Source organism: Cajanus cajan, chromosome 7, assembly GCF_000230855.2.
Source record: "Cajanus cajan strain Asha chromosome 7, NIPB_CcT2T_4, whole genome shotgun sequence".
Classification (NCBI taxonomy): Eukaryota; Viridiplantae; Streptophyta; class Magnoliopsida; order Fabales; family Fabaceae; genus Cajanus; species Cajanus cajan.
Genome location: NC_138523.1, coordinates 11,338,096 through 11,349,632, shown reverse-complemented (window position 1 = coordinate 11,349,632; position 11,537 = coordinate 11,338,096). Strand labels below are relative to the sequence as shown.

General features: G+C 33.4%; 1 protein-coding gene across 1 annotated transcript; it reads left to right on the top strand.

Moving 5' to 3' along the window:
- The first annotated feature begins 2,582 nt into the window (after positions 1 to 2,582).
- Positions 2,583 to 11,279, top strand: LUT1 (Cytochrome P450 superfamily protein). The gene is made up of 9 exons (XM_020383458.3): positions 2,583 to 3,184; positions 4,474 to 4,770; positions 4,868 to 5,065; positions 5,816 to 5,917; positions 6,358 to 6,498; positions 9,167 to 9,274; positions 10,203 to 10,285; positions 10,575 to 10,737; positions 11,021 to 11,279. The coding sequence occupies exons 1-9, from the start codon at positions 2,708 to 2,710 to the stop codon at positions 11,054 to 11,056; spliced, it is 1,605 nt and encodes a 534-aa protein (XP_020239047.1). The 5' UTR covers positions 2,583 to 2,707; the 3' UTR covers positions 11,057 to 11,279.
- Positions 11,280 to 11,537: the final 258 nt, after the last annotated feature.

Genomic DNA, 11,537 nt, shown 5'->3' with positions numbered 1-11,537 from the left:
TTATTATAATAAAATTTAAATTAAATATATTTTATTCACTTTTTATTTAAATGTTTCATTTAATTAATCTTTTAACGATTTTGACCAAGTTTTACATTTAATTTATTATAAATTATGCTTTATTAATGCTTTTGAACATTAGAAGATTTACTCCCTGTTGTAAGTTAAATTGCATTGATTTAGTTTGTATTAAATTTTATTGACTTGGTCACATTTACTTGGAACATGCGGTGCTGATTTTGTGGTAATCGTACACGTTGGTTTTTCTGTTACTGCAACATTATGTCTATATATTCTTCTGTTTGGGAGAAAATAAATAACAGTCAAAAGAACCAGGAAAACTATACATCTCCCGAGAAATATTTCTATTATTATTAAAGGTATATTTTGTAGTGATGTTTTTTATTCAGAGAAATCTCATTGCACATAATTAATCTAAAGAATTGTCATATCTTTAGAGAGAAATGTATTATTAATTAATTTATCAGTAAAACGTTTTTTCTCTTAGAATATATCGTTTAACTTGCTTAAATTTAATCTTTTCTACGTTTTTATTTTATTTATTTTAATTTATCAATTGTTGATATTGATTGTGATGTAATTTTATTGATAATAAATAATACATTATATATATATATATATATATATATATTATTTTATTTTTGTAATTTTCATCTTCTCCTGCCATATATCTTTCTAGAACACGCAGTCTTCATCCACAACGAAAAAGGCCCTCCAACTCCAAGACTTCAAGGAAAAGCTCGTCGCGGCCTCCCTAACCCCCTTCGATCTGAGACATCCCTTTTGAATAATGATTTATATACCAACTTGTAATATAGGTAACTTTCCAAGGATTCTATTGAAAGAAAAAGAATCGAGATGGGTGAAGGATGATAAAAATTATTTAAAGAATTATAGGATATTTACTCTTATTTCAGGGTACCTAATATTTGGAAGTCTATCTTATTTTAAAAGTTCTTATTGTTGTTTTACATTTTTAGTAGTGATTGTATATGATATTTTTGGTTATGTATTTTGGATCAAGTAATATAGAAATTTTTGTACTTATACTTTGCTTTAAGATATAATTAGTAGTTTAGAGGAGATATAACTAGCTTATGCAATAAACTTATTTGGGCTTAGATGACCAAAACATTTTTCTAACCCATTAAGGTTGGACATCCACTTGCCTAAGCAAGTGATTTGAACGTCTAAACTTAATGAACAAGCCATCCAAGTTTAATGAACAAGCCATCCAAGCTTGTTAAATAAGTCACATGACCTTGATAGTGACATCTCAACAAACTATTCAAAGTAATCGTTAGTTTAATAATTGTAATAATTAACTTAGATAGTTGAAGTTAATTTAAGCTAATTTAAGTTATTTTTAAATTATGATTAGTTTAGTTTGATCTATAAGCTTCTGGATAACTAATTAGACATGTAGAAAGTTAATTAGGATTAGTTAACTTAAGTACAAGATAACTAATCATTGTTATATTTGATCATGGTTAGTCTAACTTGCATCATAAGTCAACCAAACTTTTATATATAAGATTTCTTTGTATTAATCGAACTTAAACTTTAAGTATTAATGAATTAGATACATTTTTCCTAATTCTTTGTCAAAGTTTGTTTCTCTCATTGAAATTTGTTTCATTTCTCTTATCCTCTCGAGTGTAATAAGATTTAGAGGGACTTATCACTCCATGAGTGTAATGTCTTTAAGGAGACTCTTTATCTTTTCAAGTATGTTTAAAGATGGCTTGTAACACCTTTGAAAACTATTAAAAAAGTTAGGAGGAGATCAATTAGAAAAGATCCGCCAAGAAACTTGGAAGAGGAACTACAATAATCTAATCCCATTTGTAAGTTTTCTAAGAAGCTAGCAATAGTGGTGAAGTTCGCTCATGAACATGGGTCATTTAGACGTAGGTTTTACGAGTAAGCAACGTTGAAAATTTTTTGCTGTATCCTAAGAAAGCCAATCCAAAGGAGAGCATTGGAAAGCACGACAACCACCATGAATACATTATACATGGGAAAATACACAGTGCAACAACAAAGTGACAAGTATCAGCCTAACAGTGTTTAATATATGGGAAAGTGCACATGGAACGCAGATTTGAATTTCAAACGTTTTAAAAAAATAAAATAAAATGGTCTCAAGTTATAGCTTACTAGTTCATTGGTTCATTAAAAAACCGGTTAGTTCGCATTGGATAGATGACATATTCGACCAAAAATGATAGATTCAAACCGGTTAGATCACATGTTCTAGGTCCAACTGGTACGTACGAGCCGATTTTTTAAAACACTGTTTCAACCATTTTGTGGTATTGAGGAATCTAAAAATATATTAAGAATTCAAAAGGAAAAAAAATTGTTATAAGCCACTAAAGCATCAACCATTTCTCTAATTTTGCAGTTCCGTTGCATAGCCCATCATAGAAATTTTTTCTAATAATAAGTCGCCACGTTCTCGGCAATTCTAGCTCTATATATTTCCAACAACTTGTAATTCTTTTAATAAATTTTGACTAATAATTAAAAAGTCTAGAGTATAAAAAAAAGACATTTTAATGGATAAAGAGAAAAATAAAAGGCTAAGCAAATAGTTAGTTGAGTGAGTGAGTGACGGGTGGTTCGGGGTTCCCCCACCGTTAGTCGAACTGGAAAACTTCCCTCACGAGCCAATCCTCAAACAATGGCTTCGTCACTCTCTCTCTCAGCCTCTCTCGCGCCCTTCTCTCTCTTCCCTCACCGCAATCCAAAACCTTATCCACTTCTCCACCGTTTCTCCGTCCAATCCTCCGTCAACAAAAACCCCGACACCGCAACCAAGTCCACTTCCTGGGTCAGCCCCGACTGGCTCACCTCCCTCTCCCGCTCCCTCACCGCCGGCAAAGACGACTCCGGCATCCCCCTCGCCGCCGCCAAGCTCGACGACGTCTCCGACCTCCTCGGCGGCGCGCTCTTCCTCCCCCTCTTCAAGTGGATGCAGGACTACGGCCCCATCTACCGCCTCGCCGCTGGCCCCCGAAACTTCGTCGTCGTTAGCGACCCTGCCATCGCCAAACACGTGCTCCGGAACTACGCCAAGTACGCCAAGGGCCTCGTTGCCGAGGTCTCCGAGTTTTTGTTTGGCTCGGGATTCGCCATTGCCGAAGGTCCTCTCTGGACGGTAATGCTCGCCTTTTTCAACATTCTTTCAATTGTGTTTTTTAATTTTGAGAATGGGAATTGTTGTGCCCTTACCTACATTTTCTTTCTTGAAGCCACTTTTGTGGTCTCATTGTCTATAACTGTATGATTCCGTCGAGATACAAGCTTAGAAGCATCTTTGAATATAAGTTTAGAAGCACTCCTAAGAGTTTCTTTACTAGAAAATACTCTTTATTTTCGGTAGAAAAACACTAAAAAAACACTTCTAACTTGTATCTAATCAGGCTTTATGTTATCTAGTGACTTGCAGAGACAAATTTGTTTTTCCAATTTAATATATTACTCCATCGGTCCTTTTTACATGGCTCAAATCAGAAGTGTTGTTTACTTTTTATAATCTAAAATGTATTTTGTATTAATTTTTTTTGACAAGAAATATTCTTAATTAATACATTTCTCTTAATTCAACCAGTAGTTGTCTCATCTATTTTGGGGATAGTGTTAGGAAAAAAAATATAAATTTGCGACAAATTTAATGTTATCAACTAAATTAATCCACTTCTTCCTTATTCATAATAAATTAAGTAATTGAGTTTTATGAAAAGGGACTTCATGGAGTAATTTCTATCACGGTTAGTGATGATATTGTAAAAAGTCCTTTACATCGCCGGGATAAACATTACTTACTCTATTTTTAAATAATTAAAGTTCATAATAAATAAATAATTTTAACATATAAATTACATTATAATTAAAATTCTTAAATTAATATTTTTTGAAGATATAAGCTTTATTTTGAATTTACAGTTGTCCCAAAGCTTTACATTGAATTTAAATTGTCATATAATATTATTTTTAATTATTGACAATATCTTTAAAAAACTATTGAAATTCAATTTTGGAGGTTAAAATAAAAGAGAGGAGATTGAAAGCAATAGGTGAATGGTGATCAAGTAGATCAAGTATAGGATAATAATTTGCCAGGGAAATTAATTAACTAATTGCGAGAGTAGTATGTGAAATTCAAATTTAAAGGAGATAAAAAAAAAAAAAAGATAATATTGAAAATGTATAATAGAGAGAGTGGAAGAGTGGGATTCTCATTCTCCAAGTTATATATTCTAATGCATAGTATGGAACTATAGGAGTAGATATTATTTACTCATATATGATTAAATTGGTAGCTTTTTGACATGATTTTATACATTATTTGGGGCAATAGGTTCTTTGTTACAACTGTTTTGTGATCTATATACATTATTTTGGGCAATAGGTTCTTTGTTACAACTGTTTTGTGATCTGTATTAGGCAAGGCGCCGGGCTGTGGTTCCATCGCTTCACAAACGTTACTTGTCTGTTATAGTGGATAGGGTGTTTTGTAGATGTGCTGAGAGATTAGTGGAGAAGCTACAACCTGATGCACTCAATGGAACTGCAGTTAACATGGAGGAGAAGTTTTCACAGTTGACTCTTGATGTTATTGGTTTATCTGTATTTAACTATAACTTTGACTCGCTCAATGCGGACAGTCCTGTTATCGAGGCTGTTTATACTGCATTGAAAGAGGCAGAAGCACGATCAACCGATCTTTTACCATATTGGAAGGCAAGTTCTTTCGAATCTTACATTCATGGCATGGAATTCGTTTCCTTGTTCGTTATGTCATGTGTATATATATTTTTCTCTGTTCTTGTTGTTGCAGTTTAAATTTCTTTGTAAGATAATTCCAAGACAAATAAAGGCTGAAGAGGCTGTTACCATTATCAGGAAAAATGTTGAGGATCTTATTGAAAAATGTAGAGAGATTGTAGAATCTGAGGGTGAAAGAATTGATAGTGAGGAATACGTGAATGACACCGATCCTAGTATCCTCCGGTTTTTGCTTGCCAGCAGAGAAGAGGTTTGCTGTATTCCTGTATTTTGTTACTGACATATACCATGTTTTTATCAGTGTTCTTGTGAGGCTTGCTGTATGCTCTAAATGTATAATAATAGATACTTGATATGAATTAAACGAAGTATGAAGTTTCCTTTTCCCACTGATTATATATCTATTGATTCCTTCTAGAAATGTTAACAGGCAGTGGTATAGATGAAGCGATGAGTAGTGTATTGATTTTATGGGTGCATTAATGATTGTTTGTCATTGCTGATCACCATGTTCAAGACTTCAAGTTAGTTTAGGCTGTAATGTTGATTGATCAAAACATAGTCAAGCAAATGTCATCCTGTAATTCTTTGTTATTTACTTAAGAATGTTTATCTCTTGCCATATTTTTTCTTGTTCATTATGTTACTTTTTAAAAAGTTTTGAACCATCTTAATATTTTCTGATTTCTGGACTTCTGATTGTGGAAATATTCAATTAGGAGATAAATGGTGGATAATTTTCATGTTCTTTTTGTATGGTTGTGCTTGTTGCTCAATCATTGAGTTTATCTGCGTCATTTAGTTACACTCCCAAATATGAAGGTCTGCACTACCACTACTTCTTAAAACATGCCATATCACTTGATTATGACACTTTCTGTTCTTTTTCTGGGTCATTGATCATCACAACCTTGTATAATTTACATTTATAGTATGGGGAACTTTTTTCTCTGGATTTCTGTTCTCCATGTTTATTTTTAGTTGATGGTTTTACATGTAGGTTTCCAGTGTGCAACTAAGGGATGATCTTTTGTCACTATTAGTTGCTGGTCATGAGACCACTGGTTCAGTGCTGACCTGGACACTTTATCTTCTAAGCAAGGTATCATTTCACTTTATTTCTTTCCTTGCAGATAACATCTTCATCACCCTCTCCCCCAACTTTATGAATTGACTGCAATGTGTTTCTTGAGCAACAGGAGTGTCGGTGTAATGTTTTTCATAGATTAAGGAGGTCTAGGATAGGGGTAAAAAAGGGGGTTATTAGAAGATATTTACTGAAACCTCATGGGGTTAATATAATTTACTCAAGATATGAACACCAAAAGCATTGTTCAGTGGTCTCATAACCATCTAATTATTTGTTTCAGCTTTCAACATGATTTAAGGACTTTGTGAACATTTATTGATTGTTATTTTGAATTTATTCAATTTAGTATGTCTCTATATATGTGTTATAACGAACTATTGTTAGCATTGAGAAAAAATGACGAGCTCCGCCATGATCTTTGCCCCCTCAAATTATGAACTCTATTTATGCAGGATTCTTCCTCATTGGCAAAAGCACAAGAAGAGATAGACAGAGTTTTGCAGGGAAGGCGTCCTGCCTATGAAGATATTAAAGATCTTAAGTTCTTGACACGCTGCATTATGGAATCACTCCGACTCTATCCACATCCTCCGGTAGGTTGCAATGTGTCTCAAATTCTCAATATAGTAATTTATTGTACGAACATCTATTTGAGACGGAAAACTTTTGTATCATCTTTTTTTTTGAAAGGTCTAACACTTGTGATAGTTTATGCTTGTTATGAAAATTAGTTAGCATGATGGCTTACAAAATTGATTGTTAAACTTTAAGACTAATGATATGAGTCATATGACAAGTGGGTTGAGAGGAAAATTGAAAAATTGGTGATATAATGATCTTGATTGTTGAAGTTTCTGAAAGCCTGTGGCTTCGTCACAATTCTGCTGCCACATCCCAAAATCATGGAACTGTTCTGTTTTTCAGTAGCTTTTCCTCTTTTATTCCAAGTAGCCATCTTATCTTCCCCACTTTTCATTACCGTTATTGCTGCCCAGTCAATTCTTATGCACCAAATCCTCGTTCCAGGGATCTCAAACTGTCAAACACTTCTCATGCTACCTGTTGTGGCTCTTCTGGACCTCTTTCAAGGGTTAATATGACTTGTTTTTAGACAATGGATTTGAAAATTAGTATATACAAACCTCCTAGTTCATATCTATCTATGACGCTGAATGGGCCACTGCTTTCAGCCGGTTCAGTGTTCATTTTGACATTTGTCTGTGTTTCATTGGTTCAAGTGTTGGATCTGAAAACCCTAACCTATTTGGAGCATCCTAGAGTGCATTTGGAGCTTATTTCTGTCCAATTTTCCACTTTTCACTTATTTGTATGTCCCATGGCTGTTTGGCTCCTTTTTGGGGCTTCATTTTTCTGTCATTACATTAAGGAGCTGTAAGGTGAAAGGTGGCTGGCCTTGCAGCCTTCCCAGCAAATGCAGTATAGCCCCAATTTTATGCGGTCACAGGTTAACCACAATCTCTCCAATGTCAGCTGCATCAACTTCCAGGTTCCAGCCGTGTCTATTTCCAGATGCATCAATCTCCTACTGTTGTTAGAGTATTCTGTGTCCCTTTAGTCCTTTTTCTGGTCTAATCAAGCCCTTTGTTTCTTTTACAGCCATGTTTGTTGGAGTTAATATTATTTTTAAAAAAATGTTTATATGCAATAAGCTTAAAGTGTTGTAAGCTTGAGAGGGAGTGTTGTAAATAATAGTACTTAGGAAATAGTGGGTTCATGTCTCACATGATAAAATGCGATTAGTACTCATGTCTCGGACTAGGAAGTTACATTCAATTAATATTAAAGAAATGCTAACAATATATACTCAGACACACTATTATTGATTGAAATTTATTGAAAATCATAATTTTGTAGGTTATGTAGGTTATGAAGCCTAGATACTTAGTACGACACCGTACGATACGACATGGATACGGAGATATGATTTTTCTTTTTTAAATTAAGGATACGATATGTTACAGATATGTTAAAAAAATAGAAAATTTTATATAAATATAAAATATTGGTAAAAAAAGAGAGAAATGTGTCTTTGTAGAGTATGGATATTAACTTATAAAAGGTTTTTCTGGTTTAAAAATTTTAAAACTAAAAGTCAAAATTTAAAATATTAATAAAGCTAACATTTGGATAAAATAACGTATCCAAGCCGTATCATATGTTATAAAGTCATATCCAGACATTATGAGCCGTATCCAATAATTTAAAAAAAAAAAAACACAAATAAAAAATAATCAGATACTCCTTGGATACCCTAGCGTATCCAAGCCGTATAAGTGTCTGATATGGGTACGACACCGATCCTTTTCCATTTTTGGCGTATATGGGCTTCATAGTTTGTAGGTCTCACTGTTTATTTAATGAACTCTATTTATGATTTTGTAATTTTCAATAAATTTTAAGTAATAATAAAGAGTATGTTACAAGGAATGTGATAGTGTTGCTAGCACTCCTCTTATTATTAACCTAGGAAATAAAACCCACCAACTCTATTATGACCCTATATATATGGATGTCATGCATAATCTATGTACTCAAGAATAATTAATTAGAAAGTTTGTCCATTCTCTAACTCTAGATTATTTTCTCTCACTTTCGCTTTCTTCCTGCCCCTTTACATTCAACAAAACCCAATTTTCTTAGGTCTCACATAGAAGGAGGCTAAATAAATTATAAAAGGTCTCTCGGTGCTAAAGAAAGAAAAGATTTGGAAATGTTAGAGCATCTCCAATGGGAGTTGCTTATAAGCAACCTCCTGTGCCACATCACTGCCACATTAGCTCTGGCCCACTTTATGGGTTGCTTAAATTTTAGCAAAGTTGCTTCTACAAACAACTTTGCTAAAATTTAAGCAACCCATAAAATGGGCCAGAGCTGATGTGGCAGTGATGTGGCACAGGGAGTTGCTTATAAGCAACCCCCATTGCAGATGATGAAACTATGTCATTTGTTAGTATTATTTGATGACATGTCTTAATTTCCTCACAGTAATCGGTGTTCAGGAGAAATCTTAGGTCAAACAGAAAACTTAATTTTCATTTAAGTAAACACTTCTTTGAAATGAGTGTGTTACATAGTATGTTACTTGCTCTCCTATCATTAAAATGTCTGTAAATAGTTTAAGTTCACAGCTGTATGTCTTTTTTTCTTCTGAAATATGCTTTATTGGAGCTGGCATTGTCAAATTTCTCTCGCTATTGCTACAATTTCTGTTGTTCATGTATAACCTTATGCATCCTTAAGGTATTGATAAGAAGAGCTCAAGTTCCTGATGAGCTTCCTGGCGCTTACAAAGTCAATGCTGGTCAAGATATTATGATTTCTGTATACAACATACACCGTTCTTCTGAGGTATTACTTGATGTTTTCAAATGAAAATTACTTCCTTTAGTGGGTCAAATGCAGCTTCTCACTCTCAACGTAGCCAACTTTCTATACTTTTGCTACAAAATTTGGTAGTGGAATTTTTTAATCATAGTAGTTAGTCTTGTCCAGTACTGGTTGGTTGAGTAATCAGCATAGAAGATTCTTTGTTTTATAATCTGCCTTAAAGTTTATTTTACTATGGCCTATTATTCACCTTCATTCTTTAACTTATTATGGTCTACTGTGTGACAAACCTTTTAAATGAATGCTTCCCTACTGTTCTGTTTTTGTTCATCTTTATTCTTTATATGAACCCTCCTTGAAGTAGCTGAATTGTGCCATGGTCAACTACCTGTTTTATTACGGTAACCACAACTTCGAACTATTTTGTTACTAAACCTGTGAAGACAGCTTAGAACCTTTTAATATTATTTTTATTTGTTTTTTAGTTGAATAATTTAAAATGGCTAGAACCTCTTCGCTTCCATTTCAAAAAGAATCTTTCCTTATCTTGTTTATCCCTTACTATTTTGATGGATGGGAGGGAGGAGAAAAAGAATGAAAAATAATACTCTGGATGACAAAATAAGTTTGATTTTAGAGAGCATAAAAAGTTGTCCTCCTTTTCTGTTACAGTTTTCAGCATAGAAATAATAGTATCATTAAAAGCAATTAGCTTTTATGATTGCTGTTCAATTCATGATACCCCCCCACCCCAATTAGCAGTTGCTTTGATTAAATTCTTCATTATTTATATTACACAAACACTTCTACCTTTTTGCAATTGCAAGGTTCTATCCATGTGTATTGAAATATAATGCGATGATGCACACACTATTTCTTTGTTGGAGTTGTATGCTTTTTAAATTCACTATTTTGATCTATTTTATCAATTTCATTAAAATTTTGCAAGGTTTGGGACAGGGCTGAAGAGTTTGTGCCAGAAAGATTTGATTTGGATGGTCCAGTGCCAAATGAAACAAATACAGATTTCAGGTGTGCATTTTTGTTAGAGTAATAATTAGTGCACTCCACATAAGTGACATAAATTTCACCTCCACTGTGGTAGCTAGTCACATGTGCCTTACTTGCTGGTGGCTCTTCCTTTCCCTTCTGCCCCTCCCTATTGAGTGTCATATTTTCCTGCTAAATTGCATCGGTGTGCCGTGTCCCTTTTAGATTTTTCTTGTGTTGGGAGAAGGATGGTTCATTCTGATTGTCTCTTTTGTGAAATATTTTTTATTGTACATCAAAATTTGCTCAGATTTTGAGTCACATGTTACAGATTCATTCCCTTCAGTGGAGGGCCCCGCAAGTGTGTTGGTGACCAGTTTGCTTTATTGGAAGCTATAGTTGCTCTTGCAATCTTTCTACAGCACATGAACTTCGAACTGGTTCCTGATCAGACTATCAGTATGACTACAGGAGCAACAATACACACGACAAATGTAAAGTTATCTATTCGTGTCTTTGAAATGAGTTTCTACAAGTGACTTGTTTTGCTTTGCAAATCTCAATGTTTGCAAGAGGGGAACGAGAGCAAAAGGAAATGCTATATTCTTTAAGTCTTCTCAAGCCTCATTTTTCTTTACTTTTGTTTAAAAGAGGAAGAAAATATTTTAATTTCCTTACTTTCATTAACCTGATTTTTAAGTAAAAAGGAAAAGAAACGCTTCACTTACATTTAGTCAGTATTTTTCACTGCCTACTAATAGGATTTTGTTTTTGCAGGGCTTGTACATGAAACTGAGCCGACGGTTGAAATAGTTAGCTCTCAGTTCATCTTCTCATGAGCTGTAAAGTTGTCTATAACTACCAGCTTGTCAAATTCCTTCGAAGATTTTCTCACTTTTGTTAGTTAATACACAAGTTATCCAGTAAATATGTATTTCTTCCATTTTTTTTTTCATAGTCATTTTGATATTATTTTTTTTATATTTTTTTCATTGTCACTTTTCTAAAATTAATGGCTTATTAATTTTGTTTTTCATTTTTAGCCTTGATAATTAATGTGTGTTTACTGAATAATGTTTTTATTCATTTTCAATAAACTAAAATATTTTGAAACGTCAAAAAACCATATAATAGTAATAACAAAAATAGGCTTCTATTTTTTCATTTCTTTTTAATAGATTCATTTTACTTTTTATTATTATTACTATTATATGGTTGAATTAGGTTTAAACTTACTACTGGTCTTTGGTTGGGTGGAATACGATTTCAAAACCTCTAGAGATGGGAGGACTAG

What these genes read in the sequence shown, in the direction of transcription:
- LUT1 (XM_020383458.3), top strand. Translation starts at nt 2,708, where the DNA reads ATGGCTTCGTCACTCTCTCTCTCAGCCTCTCTCGCGCCCTTCTCTCTC. An exon ending in CACTTTATCTTCTAAGCAAG is followed by an intron (nt 5,918 to 6,357) that starts GTATCATTTCAC and finishes CTATTTATGCAG; the next exon opens with GATTCTTCCTCATTGGCAAA. An exon ending in ACATACACCGTTCTTCTGAG is followed by an intron (nt 9,275 to 10,202) that starts GTATTACTTGAT and finishes AAATTTTGCAAG; the next exon opens with GTTTGGGACAGGGCTGAAGA.